Source organism: Oryzias melastigma, linkage group LG8, assembly GCF_002922805.2.
Source record: "Oryzias melastigma strain HK-1 linkage group LG8, ASM292280v2, whole genome shotgun sequence".
In the NCBI taxonomy this organism is placed as follows: domain Eukaryota; kingdom Metazoa; phylum Chordata; class Actinopteri; order Beloniformes; family Adrianichthyidae; genus Oryzias; species Oryzias melastigma.
The window spans coordinates 146621-171193 of record NC_050519.1 but is presented as its reverse complement, the minus strand read 5'-3'; the positions used below and the strand labels follow the sequence as shown (position 1 = coordinate 171193).

Sequence of the window (24573 nt, the reverse complement as noted above, 5' to 3'; positions counted from 1 at the left end):
GAGCAGATCTCTGCTTCTGTGTCGGTCAGGTGAGGCCCTTTCAGCCACGCCCCTCACCACGTCGGCCAGGATCTCGGCTCTGAACATCGTGGGTGAACTTCTGAGGAAAGTCGGGGTGAGAGCGTCTCTGATGACGTTTAAAGATCCAGAACTCATGTACAGCTTCTTATCCAGAACTCATGTACAGCTTCTGATCCAGAACTCATTTACAGCTTCTGATCCAGAACTCATGTACAGTGCAGTCCTCTCCTGGTGCATTTTAACATAAAAACGTCAGAAGATCAAACAACGAACCGACTAAATCAGACATCCATATGTTCAGCAGCTCATGACTCCAACAGTTAAAGAAGTTATACAATTGCATTAAAAGGCACTAAAGTTAGATTTATAATGAATAAGAGTGTTAACACACTTAAAACCAGAATAAATAACAAATTAACCTGAAATCATTTAGGTGAACTGAGACAGACTGGCGACCTGTCCAGGTGTACCCCGCCTTCGCCCATCAGTCGCCGGGTTAGGCTCCGGCACCCCGCGACCCCGAAAGGGACAAAGTGGTCAGGAAGATGAATGAATGAATAATTTAGGTGAAAGATTGAATAATTTCTGAAAGATTTACTGTTGTGCTGATAAGTTCACGAACTAGAAGAAATGAGGAATTCTGGCGTTTTCTTTCAGAGAAAATGAATGAAAACATGAACGTTGTTCCTCCACTCATGTTGGTGTTTGGATGATCCAAAAACACTTAAAGAGAATTCCAGGAAAAATGTGGAATAGACACCAGCTCTCTGATTTTGGGCTTCCTGCAGCTGTAGCCGCACAGCAGATCTCCTCGTGGAGATGTGAGGTCTGAGATGTTCCTCCATCAACAGAAACACGATGAGGCCCAGAGGATTCTGGGATTTTTGTTGTTTTTATGAAATCACACCTAAAACTTTATTCTAACTTGTAAAAACTGTTCAAAGCTAAATGAGGAATCTTCTGTTTTTGCATAATTTAATGTCTCGGATGTCAATACAACATGGAAACATGAGTCAATAAAGTGTTTGCTGATTAAAATGAAACCAAATAACCAGCAGGAACTCTTTCAAATTGAAAACACAGGAAATGTAAAAATAGAAAAAAAACCTGAAGAGTATTAGGTCCTTAAAGGGTTAAAACTGTTATTAATGTACAATTACGTGTGTGACTTCATCTTGATTATTTGAAGACGGTAAAAACTGTAACAAAAAAATGAATCACGATTATGTTTTTCCAGTCTGGAACTAACTCCTTTATTCGATTCCCGGCGGTTTCATCGTTTTCTCCCAGAGTCTGGAGTCCAAACTGGCGTCGTGTCGCGAGTTCGTGCAGGAGCAGGCGTCCTCCCGCCGGAGCGTCCCCGGAGGAGCGGGAGCGCCGGCCGGACACAGCAGCCCCCCCGACGGCCGCCCCGCCAACGGGCTGTACAACCGCAGGTGAGGAGACGGCCGCCGCCGCCGCGCCCCTCCCCCCTGACCCCCCCTCACCCCATCTCTCTGCTTCAGCCTGGTGAAGAGGCTGGACTTCAGCGCAGGATCCAAGCTGCTGCTGTGAGAGCGTCCCTCCCAGCGCCGGGAGCCTGTCGCCATGGAAACCTCAGAGGACGGTCCACATCACAGCTTCTCTTTAGCACTTAGTCTGATCTCTGCGCCCCTCACTGTGAAGACGGAAACGTTTATCCTCCCAGAAAAGGAAAGTTTGAGCTGGAAGATCAGAGGAATGAAGGAACCTGTGAAGAAACGGACTCTTTAGAGCAGATTCTGGACGTTTACGGGGACGATAGATGTAGTTTGACGGCACTAAGAAGAGAAAACACAAACGAGTCACTTTGAGTTGGAGCTCTGGATGGTTTGTGTCTCCTGGATCAAATCCTCCTTCAGCTTCTCACTTTTATTGAAGCTAAATCAAAGTTTGTGTTTGAACACTGGAGGTCACTTTCAGTCACTTTAGTGGAAGATCAGCTGATGAGGATGGTGTTGGAAGCACAGAGCGCTGCTGTTCTGATCTAATTATAGATTTATCAGCAGAAAGATGAAACGAATGGAGTTTCAAGGTTTCTGCTGCAGAGGAACTGGAGCTCCTGCTTCATTTTGGTGAAGTTTTATGTCGTTTGTGTGGAAGCAGAAAGTGGGGAACCTAAACATTTAGAGGAAAAGTTTTTTTGGATGCATTTATTTTTTTGGAAACCTTTACGGATCTTCAGACCCCTAGTGGCCGTCCACGGTTTCACACGCTGCCTTCAGGTTCCTAACGGAACCGTCTTTGAGGACGTTTATGTGTCAAACTTCAGTTAAAGCATAACGAATCCGTCCTAAAACAAGTCTAAACCTGCTGTTTAGTTATTGATTTTTTTATATTTTTTATTTAAACTGGAACATTTAAACTTCCGGTTGAAAAATGTTATTTGTTCCTGTTTGTGCAGCAGCACATTTTACTGTTCGATGGAGAGTTTGTTGGATTTAACCTTTTAACACTAGTGTGTTTGTTTTTTGATTTACTATAACTTTTCTACCATTAACAGCATCATTCCAGCAGATTTTGAAGGAGAAAAGCGTCTTTTCTCCTTCAAAATCTGCTGGAATGATGGAGTTAACAGTTAAAAATTTACTGTATCTTGAAGATTTTGTGTTAATCAGTAACTCCGCCCCCTAAAGATCACCATGGCAACTCTACATCCTTCAGGTGGACTGAATTTTAAAAGAAATGTTGGTCATGTTGAAAAGTTTGGCTCTTTACGCTGCCGAGGGCTCCATCTGGTGGCCGAAAGTGGAATGACAGGAAGCTGGAATGATCCAGACGGATCAGATTTAAAAGGTTCTGAGGAGCTAAATGTTATTTGAAACTCAAATAAAAAAGTGGAAAAAAATATTGATGTTTGACCGAAAAAATGTAAAATGTCCAAAACTTCTTGCTATTCTAAAATAAACGTAATTATTTTCAGCTTCGAATGTTTAACTTTTTAGGTTTCAAAACTCCAAATTTTACTGCCGTCTTTGGACAACTTCAGACTATGATAGTACAGACTAAACAGACATTTTCTGACTGTAATTCTCACAGTTCTCAGAGTCAGTGAACGCACCGGGACGGAAGTTACCACCCTCATCCATTTTGATTGGTCCTTCGTGTTAGCCCCGCCCCAACGCGCCTCAACGGGGCCGAAAGTTTTGAAAGTTAAACTTTCAGATTCAAAAATGGAAAAAAAGTTTTGAAATTGAAATTTTGAGTTTTGAAACTTAAAAAACTAAACATTTGAAGCTGAAAATAATTACGTTTATTTTAGAATAGCAAGAAGTTTTGGACATTTGACATTTACTTGTCCAAACACCAATACTTATTGTCAGTTTGGGTTTCAGATCATTTGACCCCGCTGGAGCTCCATAGGTTTCTGGTGTCGCCTTTGCAAAGATTCTTCTATAAATGACACATTTGTGTTGAAACTGCTTCATTGGATTCATATTCACATTAAAGTGCAGCTAAAGTCACGAAGCAGAACTTCCCGTTGTCCTCCTGAAAGCTCGACTTTCACACTGGAGAAGGATGCAGCTTCTGCACCTCCTGATGGAAGCCGCTCCACGCAGACGCAGAGTTCAGTTTGTTTTCTGCTGCGCAGACGCAGGCGCAGGCTGGATCCAGGCTCTCGGAAGCTCCGTTTTGCTTCTGCTTCAGTATGAAAAAGGTCACCTGAAGTGCTGAAGATGTTTTTTACCTGATGATGTTTCTCACAGCAATAAAACGGACAGAAACCTCCTGCGCCTCCTGTCGTTCATCAGGAGACACAAACCTCTGAGGATGTGGGAACTCTTTAATGACATTCCATCAGAAACTCAGGCTTTTATTTTGAAGGGCTCTTTTAGAGCGAAAGGACAGGAAGTCACTTTCTGAGTCATGTTTCTGTCATAAATAAAACAATATTTTTTCATAACTTTGTCAAACAAATTTCCAAATATTTCCGTTTTTTAAAGTTTTATCTGAAACCGCAGTGATGTTTCTCATGGAGATCCCTCATCCGGACCGGGGGGAGACTCCTCCTCCTTCCCCGTGTGGTTAGGAGGAGACGGGGAGGTGAGCTCCTCCTCCTGCACCTCCATCGAGTTCTCCTTCAGCCGCCGGCTGCTGCTGCTGCCCCCCCCGAAACTCCTCCCGCCAACGCCGCCGGTCCGCGCGCCGCCGGTCAGCGCCTCGCCACCTCCACGCCTGGGGGGGGACACCCGCCACATCAGGAGCAACAGAAGGAAGAGGAGGAAGAGCATTGTGAGGAGGAGGTGCAGCACAGGAGGAGGTCTTAGGAGAGGAGGAGTTGATAGAGGAAGCAGCTGGAATCCTGGGAGGGATTAGGAGGAGGACGAGGAGGAGGAGGAAGCTCAGAGGAGTCTGAGGAAGAGGAGACAGAGTCTGAGGAGGAGGAGGAGGAAGAGGAGGAGGCTCATAGGAGTCTGAGGAAGAGGAGGAGGAGGAGGAAGAGGAGGAGGCTCAGAGGAGTCTGAGGAAGAAGAGACGGAGTCTGAGGAAGAGGAGGAGGAGGAGCAGGAGGCTCATAGGAGTCTGAGGAAGAGGAGACGGAGTCTGAGGAAGAGGAGGAGGAGGAAGAGGAGGAGGCTCATAGGAGTCTGAGGAAGAGGAGAAGGAGTCTGAGGAGGAGGAGAAGGAGTCTGAGGAGGAGGAAGAGGAGGAAGAAGAGGAGTCTGAGGAAGAGGAGGAGGCTTATAGGTGTCTGCAGACGAGGAAGAGGAGCAGGCAGAAGCAGGAGGAGGAGTTTCAGGTCACAGTGGATCTCATGGTTGATTGATCAGCTGTTTGTTGCAGGAGATCTCGTCATCGGTGCTCCTCACCATCGTACCTCCACCTCCGTGCTTCACAGTTCTGGTTCTGATGGAGTCCTCCAGCTCACCTGAGTTTGCTCCTCAGCGAGGACACCTCCCTACTGAGGCCGTCGTTGGCCTCCAGCGCCTCCTCCAGCTCCCTCTGCAGCTTCCTGCGAGCGGCCGCCACTCGCTGCGCCTCCTCCTCCGCCTCCTCCAGCTGATGTTTCAGCTGCTTCACGCGGACGTTGCTCTTCTCCATCTGCAGACGGTACACAGAGACTGAATCTGTTTCTGGAGGGCCGTCCTCGCCGTCGCCGTGGTTACCTGGTCCTTGTAGTCCAGGGCCTGCTTCCTCTCGTCCTCCATCTGGACGCTCAGATCTTTCAGCTTCTTCTCCTTCTGCCGCAGGTTCTTGGCGCCGGCTTGTCGCTCTCTGTAGGTCAAACCCTGGAGTCCGTTAGCGCTCCTCCTCATGGCGGCCGTCTGCTGATGCTCACCTGCTCTCCACCTCCAGCTGCTCCTCCACGTCCCTCAGTTTGGCCTCCAGGGCGGCGACGGAGGACTTGAGTTTGGAGCGGGCCTGGCTCTCCACGTCCTGCAGCTTGGCCTTCAGGTCCCGGGTTTGCCTCTCCAGCTGCAGCCGCGACGCCTCCCTGCTCTGAGAGGACGCTCGCTCTGCTGCAAGCTCCGCCCCCAGCTGGTCCACCTGCACGGCCACAAACCCTCCATGACGACGAGCAGCGAGGAGGAGGCCCGCCGAGAGGTGTGATAACTGACCAGCTGCTGGCTCCTCCTCAGACGCTCGTTCAGGCTCTCCACGTTGGCCTGCTCCTCCTCCAGCTCCTCCTCCAGCTGGCTGATCCGGGCCTCCAGGCGGCGTTTCTCATCCGACAGCAGAGACCTGAACGGGGAGGAGAGGAGTCGGAACCGGCAGGAAGGAGGTTCCTGCTCAGTTTGGACCCGGAACGGTAGATCGTCTGAGAGTTCACCGGATTTGATTCGAACCTGCAGCTCAGACGTTCTCACAGTTCTTCATTCTTACCGCGGTTTTGAGGAGACACTGAACCCCTCAATCCTCAAAAACTCACCAAAATGTTCACACACGCATTACCCGGAAAAAAAGAATTCTGGGATTGATGAATGTTGACTCCTCCCTAATAATGATGACATCACAGCGGGAAGAACTGTCAAAACAACGAATGAAGCCAAAATCTCGAATGGGACTAGAAACAAAATCAAAATCCACTAAAGAAACCAAAACACGTGTCGGGGATATCCAAAAACGTTTGAAATTATTATGGGATGGCAACAGGAGACTCGGAGAAATTTGCCAATTTTTGCATTTTCCTACAAAATGGGGAAAGTAAAAGTTGTGTTTGAGTGATTTCCATGAAGCACAACTAAAGTTTTGTTGACCTTTAACCCTTGAAGAGGTTGCCATCTTGGATTTTAAAGAATAAATCCAGTCGGGTCCGTCATTACTCACTAGTGCGCTTTAGAGCCTTCACCAGAGTTCACCAGAGTTCACCACGGAGTTCACGATTCCAGAATCCAAGAGTCTTGAAAGTTTCCCAAAAATCCAGTGTGCATCAACGCTCACTAGACTGGTGAATATAGACCACAATGCATTGCATTTGAAGGCGTTTTCATGTGCAGATTAGATTCATTTTTTATAAACTCTCCACGTTTTCACCATCAGAAGAAAGTGGATTCATAAATAATCTCCTAAAATGTTCATATTTGTCAAGTTTTTACTTTTAAGTCTTTTTTAAGTCTGAGTCTGAATTCAGACTCAAATGAATCTCAAGAATTCTGTGGAATGAAAGACGTTGGTGGAAATCTCATCCTGGAGCGTTTTGTCTCTGATCTGTGTTGGAGTTTGTGTTGTAACTTTGTGGAGATGCTGACGACCTTCAGGTTATTGTGTTTTTGCTCCGGGGGTCATGTGACCTGATACCTCCCCCAGCCAGCAAAGCCCAGTGGGCCCATTCGGTTTAAATGTGGACCCGATTGGGTTTGTCTGCAGTTTCCGTCGTGGTCCCACCTGTGTTTGACACCTTGGCTTGAGTGAGCCCTCAGTGGGTTAGCTCGCTATGCTAGCCAGCCGCCCGGTGGGTGGTGTAGCATGCTTGCGCGCTCAAATGGAGCGAGCTAGCAAGTTCCGTTATAGCGTGCTAGCGTGCTTCGCTATAGTGAGCTCCACTGTCCACCGGGAGGCTGGCTAGCGTAGCGACCCAACCCACCTAGTTTCCAGGTGTCAGACTCAGGTGTGTCCACCACAGAAACTGCAGACAAACCCAATCGGGGCCACATTTGCCCACTTTTTAACCATATGGCCCTCCTGCCCTGGCTGGCTTGGTCCCGCCCCCGATACCCCCCACCACACCCCCTTTAACCCAAATGACATCACACATCCTCGGGGATACAGCACCTCCCTGAGGAGCTCCCGGCCGCCTCCTCGTTCAGCTCGTCTCTGTCCATCTCCGCCTGCTTTCTCGCTCTCTCAGCTGCAGCCAACATCTGGACAGAAGGAGGAGGTCAGTGGGATTCCAGACGGACGGAACCACAGAACTGAACAGAACTCACTTCCTGCATCTGCTGGATTTCTGCCTCCAGAGTCTTGCACCTGCGCTCCGCCTCCCTGGCGGAGGCCAGGATCTCCTTGTGAGCTGAGCGGCTGTCCTCCAGCTCCCTGTGGAGCTCCTTCGCCTGCGCCTGCAGGAGGAGAACCGTCTCTAAGAACCCAGACTTTGAAGATGCTGCTGATTCCTGCAGATGTTCTGACCTGGTTTTTGCGGAGCTGCTTGAGGGCCTCCTCACGCCCCCTGCTGGCGGCCTCCAGCTGCTCCTCCACGTTCTTCAGCTCCCCCTCCAGCTTCTTCCGTCCTGCAGACGCCTGACTGCGCTGCTTCCTCTCCTCCTCCAGCTCCGCCTCCAGCTCCCGCACCTCAACGTGGTCAACAGGTGTTTCTTCCTGCTCTCCTCTCTGATGTCTCATGAGGAGGTCTCACCTGTTTGAGCAGCTGCCTCCTCTTCTCCTCGCTCTGCTCCTCGCGGGCCTGCAGTTCGCGCTCGTGCTGCGCCCTCACAGCCTGACTGTTGACCTCCAGGCGCAGCTTGGCATCTTCGGCCACCTGCAGCTCGTCCTCCAGCTCCTCCATCTGCGTCTTCATCTCCTCCACGAAGGCCTCCAGGCCGCGCTTCGCCCGCTCCAGGTCATGGACCTGAAACGGTCGGTATGAACTTTAGATGAAAGTTTCGATCTTCTCCTGCGTTTCTCTGAAGCTGCGTCTTACGCTCTTTCCCACGTCGTCTTTGGAGCTGATCAGATCCTCCATCTCCACCCGGAGGGCCTTCACGCTCCTCTCCGCCTCCTGCAGAGCCTCCTGTTTCTCCTCCAGCGTCTTCATCAGCGCCAGCACCTTCGTCTCCTTCTCCCTCAGCTCCGCCTCCGCTCGATCCCGCTCCTCTGCAAACTTGGCCGAAACAGCTCGCTCCTCCGCCAGCATCTGTGAGCGCGAGAAGGTCAGAGCTCTGACTCCAGACCCGCCCAATCGTCCGGATCCTTCTCCACACCTGATCAAACTTCTTCTGCTTCTTCTCCAGGTTGGAGACGAGCTGCCGCTGGGCGTCCAGATCCATCAGGACGTCCTCCAGCTCCTGCTGCAGCCGGCCGCGGCTCTTCTCCAGCTTGTCATAGGCCGCGACCTTCTCCTCGTAGTCGCCGCTGGCCGCCTCCAGCTCACGCTGGAGACGCTTCTTTCCCTCCTCCAGGAGCTCCACGGCCGCCGACAGCTCCTCCAGCTTCTTCTTCAGGTCAGACAGCTGACAGACGGAGGATCAACGAGTGAGAAAAGTTAAACCAGGATCCCCAAATATCTTCTCATGAGGGCCACATAACTGTTGTCTTCTCTGATGGGGGCCGGGGTCGGTTTGACCGTGTAACAATCACAGCCTAAAGGTAAACATTTACGGTTTTCCAGAAGGCCACACATAACCACATTTTAAATCATTAATTTCTGTAATCTTCATAGAAAAAAATACAACTAAAACATTTGAAGAACTATGTAGCATTACCTATGAAAATGCTAACGTGGATGCTGAAAGATGAATTTGGCCGCTGGAGATGCTGAAATTGATAACTAAAAACGCTGAAGTTAATAGCTGAAAACGCTGTAGCTGAACGATAGCTAAAATATTAGCAAAATGCCAATTTATTCTAAAAAGCTGGAAAAAAAATCTAAATTAGCCAAAACAGCTAGCCTGTAGCTGGAATAGTAGCTAAATGCCAAATTAGCCAAGAACTAGTAAAATGTCTAATTTGGCTAAAACAGTTAGCATAAAGCTAAATTATTAGCTAAGCTCTGAATTAGCCTAAAAACTTTTAAAAATCCTAAATGATCTAAAACAGCTAGCATGTAGCTAAAATATTAGCTGACCTCCAAAATAACCTAAATCTCCGCAGTAACTGCTAAAACGTTAGAAAAAGCTAGCATGGAAAGAGCTGAATATTTGAATAGCTGAATGAGCTGAAGAGCTCTGGACGTCCAGAAAAACAATGATGATGAGGGTCTGGAGCTGCGTTTCTGATGGTGTGTGGGGGGCCGGGACAAATGTGGAGGTGGGCCTTGTCCGTAGTTTGGGGACCCCGGTTTGATATGGTCACATCAAAGGTCAGACGTGAAGAGTTCTCCTCCAAAGACGAACTGAAGGACGGATCTCCTCCATCTGGACTGACCTGCATCCCGAGGCTGGACGCCTGCCGCTCTACGGCCCGTTTGGCCTCCGCCTCCTCCTCCAGCTGCTCCGTCATCTGGCTCCTCTCCTCCTCCAGCTGCCGGAGGCGTCCGGACAGATTCAGCTTCTGACGCGTCTCCTCGGACAGCAGCTCCTGCAGCGGGAGAACGAGGAAGCTCCTCAGGAAGTTCAGGGATGAAAGTCAGCATCCAATCACTGTCTCACCTGAGCGTCCTGGAGCTGAGAGCTCACGCTGGACACGTCTTTGCTCAGCTTGATGCTCCGCCCCTCCGCCTCGTTCAGCAGAGCCGTCACACTGTCCAGCTCCACCTGGGATGGAGGAGAGGAGCTCCTTACGTCCATGAGGGGGTTTTGTGAAGCTGCTCCATCAGGGAGGAGGATCTCCATGAAGCTTCAGACTCACCGTCATCTTGGAGACCCGCTCGGACAACTCGTTCCTATGGCGCTCGCTCTCGCTGAAGCGCAGCTGCAGGTCGCCGAGCTGCGCCTCCACCTTCTTCTTCTTCTGCTCCACGTCCTGCTTGGCGCTGCTGAGCGCCCGGAGGTCAGCGCTCAGATCCGCCGCCTCCTTCTCCAGAGCTTGCTTGGCTTTCTCCAGACCGGCTCTGACCTGGAAACAACCCCGAGAGTGAGACTGTGATGTGGGCGGAGCTTCCAGCGGGCTCCTCCAGCGGGCTAACCTTCTTGGCCTGCTCCAGATGCTCCCGGAGCTCCTCCACAGCCTGGCCATGCTTCTGCCGGAGGTCCTGGATCTGAGCCTCGTGGCTCCGCCCCTCGTCCTCCATGGCTCTCTTCAACGTGGCCATCTCCTGCTCACGCTTCACCCTGCCGACAGAGATGTTCAGAGGAACTTCTTCTCACGGATTCTCAGAGGAGAGGCGGGGCCTCACAGACCGGAGCTCCTGCTGGGCCGCCGTGGTGTCCAGACTGTCCTCCAGCTCCGAGCGCAGGCTGTTCAGCTCCTCCCCGAGGTCTCTGCGAGCGGCCTCAGCCTTCCCCCTCGCCACCTTCTCCGCCTCCAGGTCCTCCTGCAGCTCCGCCAGCAGCGCCTCCAGCTCCCGGACCCGCTTGAGCGCCGCCCCGCGCTGCCGGCCCTCCTCCTCCAGACTGTGGAAACAAAGTTCACGACGACCATAAGTCATGAAGAGCTCCAGGAGACGAGACATGTTTCTGGTCCAGAACTTTTGCTCTCACCGAGCCTGTGTGGCCTGAAGCTCCTCCTCCTTGGCCGCCAGCTGAGCACGGAGCTCGGCGAGCTGCGCCTGAAGGTCAGTCTGCTGCTCCTGCAGGTCGACCAGCTCCGCCTCCACCTTCCTCTTCGCCTTCTCCACGTCCTGACGGCTCTTCTCCTCCTTCTTCAGGCGCACTGCAGTGAGACGACAAGCTGTAGTCTCTGGAGAACTCTTGTTGTGCGGGACACGACCGTCGGCTGACTGACCCTCCAGCTCGGAGATCATGGACTCGTGTTTGCTCTTCAGCTTGGTCAGATTCTTGGACTTCTCCTCCTCCTCAGCCAGGTTGGAGCTCATGTCGGCCAGCCTCTCCTCCAGAAGCTTTCGCTCCTGGAAGCAGAATTCTTCGTAAAGGATTCTCCAGAATCCACAGACAGATCCTCTGTTCTGGTTTCACCTTCTGGAGTTTGTTGTTCTGGTCCTCCGTGAGCAGCAGCTCCTCCTCCATCTTCTTCACCTTCGCCTCCACAGCAGCTTTCTCCAGCTGCAGCTTCTGCCGGGCGTCCTCCTCCTGGACGATGTGGGCCTCCATCAGCTGTATAGAAACCCAATATTTACCCAAATTGCAATACTTCTTGTTGTATCAGAGCGTCAGAGTCCCTCTGACCTGTAACTCCTGCTCCATATCCTTCTTCTCCTGCTGCAGGGAGATGCTGCGCTCCTCCTCCTCCTCCAGCCGGGCTTCCATCTCATGCAGCACCTCCTCCAGCTCCTGCTTCTTGGCCTCCAGACGGACCCTCATGTCTTCGGTCTCTGCGTATAGCTCCGCCTCCGCCTGCAGCTTCGCCTCCAGCACCGCCTGCTCCTCCACCAGCTGCAGAGAGGAACGTCAGTCCCTCCTCACGTCGTTTTCAGATCCATCAAAATCTGCTTCACCTGCGAGTGTTTCTGGGTGATGTCCTTCAGGTCGGCTTCGGCTTTGGCCGCTGCTTCTCTGACCACCTTTAGCTCCTCCTCCTTCTGACCCATCTCCTCCTCCTGCCGGGTCACCTGCAGCAGCGGCTTCACCTGAAACACAGGTGTGTCATCTCAGAGTCTTCTCAGATCTTTAATCCGGACGTTTCAGCGAGTGACACCTTGGTGAACAGCCTCCACCACTGCCAGTTCCGCAGTCTGAGGTAGCAGGCGCAGTTCCTCTGGATGACCTTCATGGCGGTCAGCTGCTGCTGCCGTCGGCTGAACGCCCTGCAGAAGACGTTCTCTCAGAAGGAGGCAGCAGCATCAGGACGCTTCTCCACACCGAACCTCGCTTACTTTCTACCCAGGAAGCCCTGCGCCCGCGCCTGAAAGGCAATGATGACCACGGTCAGCTTCAGGTCGCGCTCCTCCTCCAGCTGAGCCAGAACGCCCGTCCGGAAGAACATCTTGCTCTGCCCGATTCGGTACAGGTTGGGGTCCAGATCCAGGTGCTTCACCTGGAACAAGAGAAGAGGTCTGAGGTCCGGTCCGCCCGTCGGACACGTTTGTTCCGGGGAACTCACCATCAGGCAGCACGCCTGCTTCCCGTCCATGAAGCCTTTGGGGATGGAGCCGGCGGCCAGGATCTCATACCTGAGAACGACAAAGACCACTGACCACCACGGTGATGGTCTACAGGTGTGAACTACCTGAATGGAGCTGCTTGATGACACGAGATGGAAGTAAGCAGGAACATCACCTCCATATTGTCTTCTTGAAAACAAAACTAACTTCACAAGTCTTATAAACAGCCAGAAGCTGGACTGGAGTCTGGCCCACCTCTGCCTGAACTCCTGGAACACGATCCGGTTGGGGAATCCCTGCCTGCAGATCCGAATTCCCTCCAGAACCCCGTTACATCTCAGCTGCTCCAGAACCAGGTGAGCGTCCATCTTCCCGGCCTGCAGGGCAGCAGCACAAAGCTTGTAAGCGGATCAGGCCACGGGCTGCAGGAGGGGCTCCCGAGGCGACCCCCTACCCTCTTCTCGTGGTTGGGAATGATGCAGCGGACGAAGTTGGGCTGGGTGTTGTGCAGCGTCGTCATCAGTTTCCCCAGAGACTCTTTGTAGAGCTGACCCACCGTCCGGAACATGCCCTTCTTGGATTTGGTGGACGTGGGAACGGAGCTCTGGGACATTTTGTTGATGGTGTCCAGACCCACGACTCGATCCACTGAGAGGAACCATGAAGGCTTTAGTGACTGAAGCTGCAGAGGAGAGTCGTGTGGAGCAGCAGAACCCACCGTCTTTCCAGAGGTCCTGGATGAAGCTGCTGGACGAGTTGTTGAGCAGAGCCGTCACGTTGTCGTTGAGAGGGTCCATGTTCTTGGTCAGCCATTCGGCTGCGTTATAGTCCACCTTAAGGATAGTAAAGGTTTGAGACAGTTCCTCACCTCTCCAGCAGGGGCTGGTGCTGCTAACAGCTCAGACCTCTTTCTCAAATTTCTTGGATCATGACCAAATCTCGTCCAAACCTCAAATCTGAGTCGCGTCCCATGAGATTTGGTCGTGACCCACAAGATTTTGTCCTGACCCACGAGATTTGAGTCGTGACGCATAAGATTTAAGTTTCAAGTTCCACCTGAAATAGGTCAGATGTTTGCAGAACCTGCTGTTTCTCCACTTATAGTGGGGCAAAAAGTATTCAGTCAACTACCAATTGTGGAAGTTCCCCCACTTCAAAAGAGGAGAGGTCTGTAATTTTCATCACCTCCGCTATGAGTGACAAAATGAGATTTTTAAAGAATTTATTTGTAAATTAAGGTGGAAAATAAGTATTTGTTCACCAACAAACCAGCAAGATTCTTGTCTCTTCTTCCGTAAGAGGATCCTCTGGCCTCCACTCGTTACCTGTTTTAATGGCACCTGTTTGAACTGGTTATCCATAGAAAAGACACCTGTCTGCAACCTCAGACACTCCAAACTCCCCCGAAGAGCTGTCGAAGGTCACCACAAACAACATTGTTGACCTACACCAGGCTGGGAAGAAGTCATGTAGTAAGAAATGGAAGACATTCAAGACCACTGAGAATCTCCCTCCATCTGGGGCTCCCCACAAGACCTCACCCTATGGGGTCAAAATGATCACAAAAACCCCAGAATCCCATGGGGTGACCTTGTGAATGACCTGCAGAGAGCTGGGACCAAAGGACCAAAGACTACCATCAGTATCACACTACGTTGGGAGTGGGGTTTGGGGTTTGGACCTCACAAGATCGTGCGCTAAACTTTTTTTTTTTCCAGTGATTTTCGATCTTCACCCACAATTTCTGCCCACTTTTAAACCATATGGGGCCCTCTTGGCCTTGCCGGCTGAAATGGGAGAACTTGCTCAATTGGTGGCTGACTGAATACTTTTTGTACAGTCTCCTCTCACGGATCCTCACCTTCCCGGCGTAGTGCAGCACCGTGAACATCAGCTTGTCTTTGTGCTGCTTGGGTTTGGAGAACTTCCCGTGAGCGCTGTGCGTGTTCATCAGCTTCTCCACGAACGTCACGTCCGTCGCTTTGGGGAACCAGCACTCCTCGTCCAGCAGAGCCAGGATGCCGGGGGGGTTGTTCTGCAGGACGTGGAAGCAGAGAGCTGCTCAGACGGAGAACTTTGGTCCCGATTGTGGTCATGCTGTAATATGTACAGGTGAGCATTCGCATTAGCCCCTCCCACACCAAGGTGGCTCCTAAGCCTGACTTTGAACATTCTTTAGCTCCTCCTTGGTGCTAAAACTGGTTCTTAAGAGCATTCTCTTTAGTCTTTGTATTGGTCGGAGTTATTTGGTCAACAGAAATGTGTCAAAACTCAGAACTGTGATCTTCATCAAGAAAAGGCTTTTTTTGAGTGTTGAATCCTCAGATCTTTCCTGCCTTTCTTCAGGTTTTTGAAATGATTTCTTCTCAACTGTGCTTCAGTTTAATAAAAGATAACAGCATCTTTCTGCTTCTGACCGGCCTCTCAATGAGCTCGATGCAGGGCTGCAGGTCCAGCCCAAAGTCGATGAAGTTCCACTCGATGCCCTCCCTCTTGTACTCCTCCTGCTCCATGATGAACATGGTGTGGTTGAAGAGCTGCTGCAGGCGCTCGTTGGTGTAGTTGATGCACAGCTGCTCAAAGGAGTTGTCCTGCAAGCAACAGTTTAGAGGAAATAAAAGTCTGAAATCTGAAGCCTTTAATTAGTTTGTTTCAGAGTTTACCTCGAAAATCTCGAAGCCGGCGATGTCCAGGATTCCCAGGAAGGACGAGGACTGCCTCTTGCTCTTGTCCAGCGTCTTGTTGACTCTGGCCAGGATCCAGCGGAACAGACGCTCGTACATGGCTTTAGCCAGAGCTTCCACGGCGAAATCCGCCTGAAGGGGGAGGAGGAGGTCGTGAGAACTTGACCTGGAGTCCCTCAGGGCGCTGACCCACCCCTGCAGTACCTGCTGCTTCGTCTGCGCCTTCTGGACCACTTCCCTCCCCACCTTTATCTTGGGGGTGAGGATGGCGCGGGTGAAGTCGGTCACGTTGATGCCCTGCAGGTGGCACACTTTCTGGGCCGCTGTGGGTGGAGGGAACCGTCAGGGAGGTCCGGGTCAGAACCCTCCGGAGGTCAGGGGCTTACCGGTGTTGTCGGGCATGGTGGCCTGCTCGCTGTTCCTCTCCTTCTCAAACGTGATGTTTCCCAGCTGCAGCACCGTGGAGACCACCTTCAGCATTCCTGCAGAGAGGACCGGGAGGTCAGCACAGAACCGACCTGGAGGAGCTCGCAGAACCTCATCAGAACCTAGTCGCTCCTCCTGGGTGAAGCCCATGATCTCCATGGCCTCCAAGGTCTCCTCGAAGAGCTCGTCGTCCTTCAGACCCGGGATTTCCACGTGACCCGCAATCAGGAAGGAGTAGCTGCTGAAGTCCTCCAGCAGCAGCTCCTCTGCAGACACAGAATCGCCATGGTTACGCCGACTGCAGCGCAGACGGCAAAAAGTTCTCACAGCATCTCTGAGCACCAAGAACTCCTCACATATAAAGTCAGAGAAACATCACGTTTTGCACAAACGATCACTAACGGTTTTCTGATCATGTTTGTGTTAACAAAAAGAAAATTATATTTACAGAACAAAACAATGTGGTTGAAGATTTCAAACTCAGCTGTTCAGTACTGTGGAATCCAAAAAAATACTTTAAAAAACCTTTACACCAAAAATAGTATTTTTAACAAAGTCAAAGAGAAAAAGAAAATGTTTCAACAGCTCCTCTGATTTGAATGACAGTTTTTCCAATTGCTAAAACACAAATTGACATTTTCTAAACCATCAAATCAACTGATTTAACTCTTTTCTCAAAAGCGTCACTCTTTGGTCGAAACCTAAAGCACAATTTGGAAAACTGGAATCTACTCTTTGGAGAACACATGACACATTATCAATTTTAAAACACTTCACTGGACACAAGATGCAAAACGTTAACACAAAGACGCAAAACTCAAACTCTGTTCCAACACGACCATCACCATCAACACACAACTACTGCTGGAAGTCAGAAGCTGATGAAAGTACACTGCACTCGGGTTCTGGTCTCTATTTCACTTCTCCTCTCCTCTGTTTTTTTATAATTTATTTTCCATTCAGTTCTCAGTTCTTCTCTTTTGTTTAGTGCAGTGTGATTCATGTGTTGTTCCTCTCATCTGTATCTGTTCTTGGCAGTGGACCTCGCCTCTGGCTCGTCTCACGCTCTCTGGTTGTCCTTCAGTTCTATCTGGATGAAGCCCATCGGCTCCACTATTCAAACATGTAGCTGTAGAGTTGATAAGCTGATTCCTCTTTAACAGTCCTGGTACATCTCCTGGGAGAGGATCCCTCCCTCATGTGGACATCTCTGAGGTTTCTTCTGTTTACGTTTTTTATTTAAGGAATGTTTTCTCACCAATAGGGAGGGTCTAAAGACACGGATGACCAGTTTAGTTTAGTCTGTTTGGTGTAGTTTAGCAGTAAGCTGTTGTTTATATTTTAGGAATGATTTTACGTTTATGAACAATTACCAGAGTGAAGCCCATTGAGACCATTGTGTTGTGATGTAAATAGAACTCAATTGACTTTAACAACTGGTCAAAACTGAAAACATTTGCTGTAAATAAACTGCAGTAAGAGTTAAGGTAGTTCTGGAACAATGGAGCGGCTTTTCAAAGATGGAACCAGACCTGGACCCACCAGCACTGAGACCCACACAGACCCGAGATGGTTTTATGTGTGTTACTTTTGAGACAAATCTTCATTTTGTCCTCAAAGTGAACTTATGCCTCAAGAGTCAATTATTATCTATATTTAGTCTGTATTTTGAAAATTGTTGAAGTTGGTCTTTTGTTTCAGAAAGTGTGTCTTAACAGTTGGAAAAAACTGTAATAACATGAATTTATGAACATAAATGGACAAAAATGAATCAAACTGGTGAATCTGTTGGGAGTTTGATGTTTTGTGATCATAATTGTCAGTGGGCGGGGCTTACCCCTCATCTTGCCGGTGGCTCCGGACACCATGTAGTAGAAGATGTGGAAGGCTCTCTCGGTGTTGGCCTGCCGGATGCAGCGAGACTTCTCCAGCAGATCTGATTGGTTCAGGAACAACAGCTGATGTTCTCTCACAACAATCACAAGCAAACATTTAGTTTCACCAAAAGATACAGGTGTCAATGAACGCCCCAACCAGACATCCGGTCACGTCAAAGTTGAGTTTGATGAACTTCCCCTGCAGACGACAGCAGACGTTTATCCTCTCACCCAGAGCTTCCTGCTCTCGTGTTCTCATCGCTGCTTACGAAGCGCGAGGAGTTGTCGTTCTTGATGGTCTTTGCATTCCCAAAAGCCTCCAGGATGGGATTCGCCTGCAGGAGCTGCTTTTCCAGCTCCCCCTGCAGACCAAACAAACGCTTACCCAGATGGAGGAGGAGAACCCGAACCAGAAAACAGATTTCTGATACTTACATAAGCCAGAGATCCGGTCTGCTGCTGCAGGAAGACAGCAGACAGTTAACAACCATCTCACCTGAGGACCGTGACGTTCATCCAGGTTACAGAAGACAATCCTCTGGAATTGGTTCATCTTTTATTGTTGACTTCAAATTTCCTTGTTGTTTTTGATAATAAACCAAACCAAGTCCAGTTGATTGTTTCAGTCTAAAAATCTGCTCAGACGCCGACAGGAAGAGGTTGGAAAAAGCCACCAACACCACACAGAAACCTCATTGGCCGCCTAAATAACCTCCGTCTACAACTCCCGCCGCCTCAGCAGAAACATCCTGAAAGACGAAACTCCTCCCAGTTTGACTCTTTTCAACCTGATTCCTTCTGGTAGACGGTATTGGACCGAACCGGCCAGAACAAACAACCTTTTCTTTCCCACAGTTATCACTGGATTGAAGACTCCTCCTGCATTAGGATCTACTGGATCATTTTCTAATCTGATCTTTTTTATTTATTTGTCAGCCTTATGTGTTTGATTCAAGGGAACTGTTTTAAAGTTCATGTAGTGTATAATAACAACAAACGCTTTCTATTCTATTTTGCTTTATTCTATTCTGTTCTCTTCTATTATTTCTGTTTTTTTCTATTTTATTCTGTTCTGTTTATTCTATTGTAGTTATTTGATTCTATTCTATTATTTCTGTTTTGTTTTTTTATTCTATTCTCTTCTATTCTGCCTCTGGCTCCTCAGACTACAGTCTGATCCAGTTTTCTGTTTACATACGTTCAGCTCTGTGAGCGACCAGCTGGTAGACTCAAGTCCTTTAGTGACTGATCCTCTGTGTGAATGGTGTGGACGACTGTTTCTACTCAAACAGAATGTCTAGAAAACAAAATCTGCTGTATTGACGTTGATCGCGTAAGCTTCACTTTTTGAATTAACCAACAAAAAAAATGAACATTTTCTGTGATGTTCTGATTTTCTTTGGATCAGCAGTGAAACCAGAAGCCCCAGCTGCCTCAGCAGACACACCCCACATGTCCAGCCTCACCTTGGCCACGGCTGCAGCCACTGAATCCTGTTACAGCAGAATTGATGCTTCAAGGTTGGATCAGAACCTCACAGCAGTGATGTTTCCACACAAACTCCCCTGAATTCTATCTGTTTGTACTCACAGGGTTGATGTCCTTCTTTGCTTTGTGTGAGGAGGCGATGACCGCCAGGTACTGGATGACCTTCTTGGTGTTTTCCGTCTTTCCGGCACCAGACTCACCTCTACAGGAGGAGCAGAACCGAGTCACAAATTAAGTAAACCGGTGCTTTGTTTTAGTGAAAGATCAGACAAAAATCCGGTCAGAAAGGACGATCCGTGCCTTACATTACTTAAAAGTTGACACCTTTGCAAGTTTGATTCTTTCTACTATCAGTTTGATCAACACAGACATTCAAGCATTTACAGTGTTGATAGATATAAAAAGTTGCAGCACAGTTTCAATGAACTATAACTCGCCCTCTCTGGACTGGATCTGAACCTCAATGTTTCCAAGACCAGAATCATGTGGTTTGGGAAGAAGGAACCGTTCCTTCAAATCCTCCCAACATCTCCACTCTTGATGGGACTCTTCTCGATCGAGTCACAGAGTATATCTTCGGATCTGATGCTTCGACCTTTTGCTGTCAAAATCAGGATTTCTTTATCAAAAGAAAAAAAAACAATATATAATCATTGTGATCTGGTGCCCCCTCCAACAGATGGTGCATTAGGCGGCCGCCTAGGTAGCCTATGCCCAGGCTCTATCTCTTTCCTCAAAGGTCCTGTTTAAAAATAATATTTTTGTGTCTTGATCTGTCTTGTCTGGGTATAAAAGGTTGAATAAATAAATCAAGTTCAGATGGTTAGGACTCACGTGCACAGAATGGACTGATCCTCTCGATCTGTGGGAGACACAGAAGAGCAGGAGATGGTGACCGGGCTGAAGCTGATCAGATGAAACATCGACTGTGGAAGAACCTCCATCACATGGAGGGTCTAAAAACAGCCAGAGGTTCTGCTCGGACCTCCCATACATGGATCACCCGACCCTTCTGACCCACTTTGAGCCAACATGTTCTCTGACAGTCAAAGAGATGCAGAGAATTGTGGGTAATGCTTTAGACTAGAGCGTACTTCAGTTTTTCTGATGGTCTTGAATGTTGTGAATAACATGGACCAAGGTGTAGATAACCTGAACACTCCTAACAGAACATTTAGATTAACGTTTTTCCCTAGGTAGTGGACAAATGTTTTATGATTATGGGATGCAGCCTATAAAGTAATGCTGGGTCATAAATGGCAGTTCTGCCCTTCAGAAGTATCTGTGCTTCCTCTGAGCTGCAGCAGAGATGCTCACAAGTTTATGTTCAGAAAATAGTTTCTGAAGTAAAAATCCTGAAATCTGCTTCAAATTCAGCTACAAAGAATAAGAAATCTGAAGCTTTAGAAGAGGTGAGCCAAAGATTCAGGACATTCACGCTGCACACAGACGGTTACCCTGCAGCATGTTCCGGTAGGCGTTGTCGGTGATGGAGTAGATGTGCGGCGGCACCTCGTGCCTCTTCTTGCCCTTGTACATTTCGATGATCTTCTCCGAGTAGATGGGCAGCATCTTGTAGGGGTTCACCACCACGCAGAACAAACCCGAGTACGTCTGTGGAGGGAAGAGCTCAGGTGACTTAGAGCAGGAATCGGGTCAAATCTGATGAGAGGAGGTTCCTCACGTAGATCAGGCTGGAGAAGTATCGCTCTCGCAGGTTCTGGAGGACCGAGGCTTCATTCAGGAAGGTGAGAGCCGCCATGTCTTCCACTTTACTGAACTTGGGCGGGTTCATCTTCTGAATGTCATCTTTGCTCACCGTCACCTTCTGACCGTTGGAGAGCTCCACCAGCACCTACAGAACAGCACCGGAGAAGAAACCGGGACTGCATCAACCCATCCTGACCTTCTGGAGGATCAGGGTTCCTGATGACACCTCAGGTCAGTTATCCCAGAGAAAAGGTCCCCCAAACAGACAGAAGAATTAGAATGTTCCCAGAATATAGTGGATTATTTCAAAGACTTGAAAGTGTTTCTTAAATTTGAAGATGGACTCAAAGAGACAGATGACAGCCAATGTTCTCCTGACCACCAAAGAGTCTTCTGTGGAGGACATTTCTAAACCTGAATATCACCCGACCGCTGCATCCTACTGACTGAACTCCTTCTGGGATCTACGGAGGACATCAAGGTCTTTTCAATAATACCAAATGAGAAGGGGCGGGGCTTCTGGGAATTGGAGTTTTTGGGATTAAAAAAAATGTGCTGCACAACATGTTTTTGCCTGGTTGTCAGGAGGTCTTTTGTGTAGCTTTTAATTAGCAAACAACTATGGAAATCTTCTTGCACAGGGGGCGTGGTCAGTACCTGCTCGCCCTTCTCCTCCCTGATGCTGGCGGCCTCAAACCCCTCCCTCTCTGACGGCACCCACACCATCTTCTTGGCGGACCAGTCGGCCTGGGCCACCCCGCTGCTCTGGAAGTCGTTCCCCAGGAAGAGGTACTTGCTGTCGTCGGCAGAAAGATCCGCCATGTTGGAAGCACTGGCAGTTGGATTGGTCTGAGGGATGGAGGGGGCGGAGCTTAAGTCAGGGTCCTCAGCCTCTGGATCAGTAGAGGGGCTCGACGTAACCTCTGAGCACGATGTGAGTCCAAACCTGAAGGTATCAGACACAAATCAGACAAAAGAGATGAAGGATGTAGGATGCCTACATCTCGTCTCATCGATGTACCGGTTGGAAGAAACCAGCGAGGAGCTGAAACTGGATCAACTTTTCACAAACGATAAAAGAAGCAAGAACCAAAAAAATTCTGAAGTGTTCCTGGTGTGAAAGGAGGTCATTCAAACAGATTACAAATACAAATAGATTATGGTCATGAGGTCATCTTTCAGAGATAGTAATGTAATATTTCAGAGGTCATGAGGTCATCTTTCAGTTGTGGTGATGGTTCCCTTTCAGGAAATGTTTTTAACGTCTTCATGGTCCATCCACTGAACTTCTTTAAGGGCTTTAGGTTCACTCCTGGACGTGGGATGATGCAACAGATCTTTATCCGTTGCTGCAGGATTCTCAGGATGGATTTAGAGTTTGTGTTTGAACATTTCCCAGATAATCACGGCCATTAAAGATCATTCGGTCCCAGAACCGTTGTGTCCCTTCCTCCCTCACGGTCCTTGGATCTCCATGCTTCAACCGACCTAACTGAGATCATCATCAGGGTTGACTGTGGCCTCCGTGAGGACATGACCCCTGAGTTTGGTAAACTCCATCCTAATAAAGAAAGCTGAGCTCTCATTACCACCAGAGAGAAGAACTGGTTTCTGGTGGCTCCTGTGAGGTTGACCTTCGTCACAGATTCTGTTTACAGCGTTTATGGATTTCATTCGAGTGAGTGGGAACAGAGGACCTGTGATCTGAAGCCATCAGGAGTCTTGCTTTCATGTAGATGATGCGATGGAGTCTGACACCTTCAGCTCCAGAAGAAATGAAAATAAATGGTCAGAGTTAGGGAGTTTAAGGGTCTCCAACGTTTATGACTACAGTTTTTTGAGTTTGGACGTCCAGACAAACCTTTGGGTCAGAGTCAGGGTTCTCTGGAATGATTTCAACTCCAGTCTGACCTCCTTTGGTGTCTCGTCACCATGGCAACGTAAGAAGACCAAGTTGTTTTCTTTTTTTTTAATAATTATAAAAACAAAGTTTATTAACGCTAAACCAACAAGTGAAAATTTATTTTTCAAAATTAAAGACTATTTTGGTAATAATAACAAACACATCAGAATCAGAATTAAACATGGGACCTACAGGGAAGTTAAGATACAATTCCTCAGATTTCTAAAAACACTTGAACAAACTCTTCGTCAGATCCAGAAACCTTTAAAGTTTTGAGGACAAATCTGCATCAATGAATGAACAAAGCTGCTGTCTCTGCACCTGAACGCTCATTTACATAAAGTTTCCCCAAGAATTCTGCTGATAAGAGTATCTCCACATCTCCCTGGTTGCTATGGAAATACTTACAGACTCAGCTTCGCCTGCAGGTCAGGAGGCTGCTGGGACGTCCCATCGAACAGGCAGCAATAAAACATGAAAATCAGCAGACAGATAACTCCTATAATCAGGCAGGACAGCTGCCATGCTGGGATGCCCATGTTTGGTGAACCCTCTGCAGCTGCTGGGTCGGGAACCCAAAGAGGACTCTGTGAGGTCCCACGTCGCCTCATCGCCTTATAAGGTGCAGCCGCGCAGGTGTTCAACCAAGCTTACCGTTTACACCAAAACGGTGAGGAGCGCGTCCATGTGAGGCTTCATGAGCATCGCTAACATTCAGAGCAGAAGACTGATGGTGTGGACTACAGCTTTGTCCTCAAATGACCCCCAAACACATGGAATTATTGCAAATGAAAAAGTCAGAAAAACCAGTTCAGGTTCTAAAAAGTCGACATTTTGGCACTAAAGGAAACAGTAGACGAATCTGCTTGAAATCAACACAGACAGCTGTCAATCAAAAGCATTTCTACTCACTGTTCAGATTAAGACGAAGCTGAACTCCAGCAGGTGGAAAGTGTCCCGTCAGGTGAATGACAGGAGGGTGAAGGTGATGCCGGCCGGCCGTCCTCCTCCACGCTATTTAAACCACAAACTCGCCACCCACCGTCTGCACCAAGTTTGCATTTCATCTGCATCCAGCCAATGACAGGAGCCGGACACAGAAGCGCTCAAATGAAGACAAGCCGACGTTCACCAGAGACGCGGCAATTCAGGTTCTGTTGGTTCCTGCAGCCGATCATCACTCAGTCTGGAGAGCAACAGGAGCTGGGACTCAATCTAAAGTATGATAAGATGCTTCATATTGTTCTAACAAAGGGACAATAAAAAAGGCTCAAAACAGACACATGATGGTATTCTTCTTCTCTCCTTCTTTGAACTACAAATGCTGATACTTCTAGAGCGCTTTACTACCTTCTCAGGCCCAAAGCGAGACACCGACGGCGCCCTGTAACCTCCAGGACTGATGTGGCCTTCAGTGTCTTCCTCAAGGAGGAACACATACAGAGGCAGGAACCGAACCTTCCATCTACAGATCAGAGGTCGACCGCTGCACCTCAGCACCACAGACAACAGAAACTCCTAGAAATAAAGAAATTCTAAATATTAAAAACTAATATCTAACAATCTAAAGTCCCAGTGAAGGAGTCATGAGGACAGAGAGACTTTAGTGTCTCAAAAACACTTATTTAGACTTTTTTTTTTCCAATTGCTAAAACAAAGTTTCCGAAACACAAGACCAATTTCACCAAACATAATTTTCCAAATGTAGACTAAATATACAGAATACTGACTCTTGAGTCAAAAGCTCACGTTGAGTCTGTTCATGTTTTTTTTATTAAAGAAGGCTCTAGACCTGCTTTTTAGTCTTTGATGTTTTTCAGATTTAATTGTGTTTTTTATGTAATGCTCTTTAGACACGATTTGGAAAAGTGCTACACAAATATAGTTTGATTTGATTAAATTTCACTTGAGATCATAAAGAAGACTGTTGTGAAAACTAATGCAACACAACACAACTAAACAAAACACTATTTTTGCAAATATGCGTTGTAATGAAGATTGTTTTTCAAAAATAACTCTAATGTAGCCACGAGGGGGCCCAAGCCAGGGTCCCATTGTACCGGTCCCAATCCCGGATAAATACAGAGGGTTGAGTCAGGAAGGGCATCCGACGTAAAATCTTGCCAAATCAAATATGCGAATCAGACCTTTAGAGGTTTTGGAGATAAAGTCAGAGAGGCCAGACTGAGA

General features: G+C 48.6%; 2 protein-coding genes across 3 annotated transcripts in view; one reads left to right on the top strand and one right to left on the bottom strand.

Moving 5' to 3' along the window:
• The window catches only part of LOC112146217 (nuclear distribution protein nudE homolog 1), a 23757-nt gene extending 4731 nt beyond the window's left edge, over positions 1 to 19026 (top strand). Inside the window, exons 7-10 of one of the 2 annotated variants that reach the window (XM_036213082.1) lie at positions 30 to 115; positions 1312 to 1457; positions 18691 to 18802; positions 18875 to 19026. In XM_036213082.1, coding sequence (XP_036068975.1) covers positions 30 to 115; positions 1312 to 1457; positions 18691 to 18772 — 314 coding nt within the window. In that variant the 3' untranslated portion in view covers positions 18773 to 18802; positions 18875 to 19026. Of the gene's footprint in view, positions 1 to 29; positions 116 to 1311; positions 1458 to 1526; positions 2888 to 18690; positions 18803 to 18874 lie in introns of those variants that run through there. The other variant, XM_024271901.2, reaches the window with a different exon arrangement.
• On the bottom strand, positions 3806 to 24573 carry LOC112146214 (myosin-11). Its single transcript, XM_024271894.2, has 44 exons — positions 23734 to 24573; positions 23296 to 23569; positions 21138 to 21426; positions 20455 to 20625; positions 20228 to 20384; positions 19605 to 19632; positions 18873 to 18972; positions 17718 to 17741; positions 17552 to 17644; positions 17418 to 17481; positions 17243 to 17341; positions 15528 to 15671; positions 15366 to 15461; positions 15184 to 15302; positions 14959 to 15111; positions 14713 to 14886; positions 14157 to 14330; positions 13014 to 13128; positions 12750 to 12943; positions 12551 to 12672; positions 12295 to 12364; positions 12068 to 12228; positions 11890 to 11998; positions 11690 to 11821; positions 11421 to 11627; positions 11211 to 11348; positions 11020 to 11143; positions 10776 to 10947; positions 10476 to 10688; positions 10262 to 10406; positions 9985 to 10191; positions 9786 to 9890; positions 9562 to 9714; positions 8400 to 8648; positions 8120 to 8332; positions 7835 to 8047; positions 7609 to 7770; positions 7410 to 7538; positions 7255 to 7343; positions 5601 to 5724; positions 5321 to 5529; positions 5148 to 5256; positions 4910 to 5082; positions 3806 to 4215 (listed from the first exon to the last, which is right to left on the bottom strand). The coding sequence occupies exons 3-44, from the start codon at positions 21300 to 21302 to the stop codon at positions 4011 to 4013; spliced, it is 6003 nt and encodes a 2000-aa protein (XP_024127662.1). The 5' UTR covers positions 21303 to 21426; positions 23296 to 23569; positions 23734 to 24573; the 3' UTR covers positions 3806 to 4010.

Coding starts and splice junctions, on each gene's coding strand:
- LOC112146214 (XM_024271894.2), bottom strand. CDS start 21,302: ATGGCGGATCTTTCTGCCGACGACAGCAAGTACCTCTTCCTGGGGAAC. Junction 18,973..19,604: donor GATCAGTCCATTCTGTGCAC/GTGAGTCCTAAC, acceptor CTCCTCCTGTAG/AGGTGAGTCTGGTGCCGGAA. Junction 15,303..15,365: donor CACCATGCCCGACAACACCG/GTAAGCCCCTGA, acceptor CTCCACCCACAG/CGGCCCAGAAAGTGTGCCAC.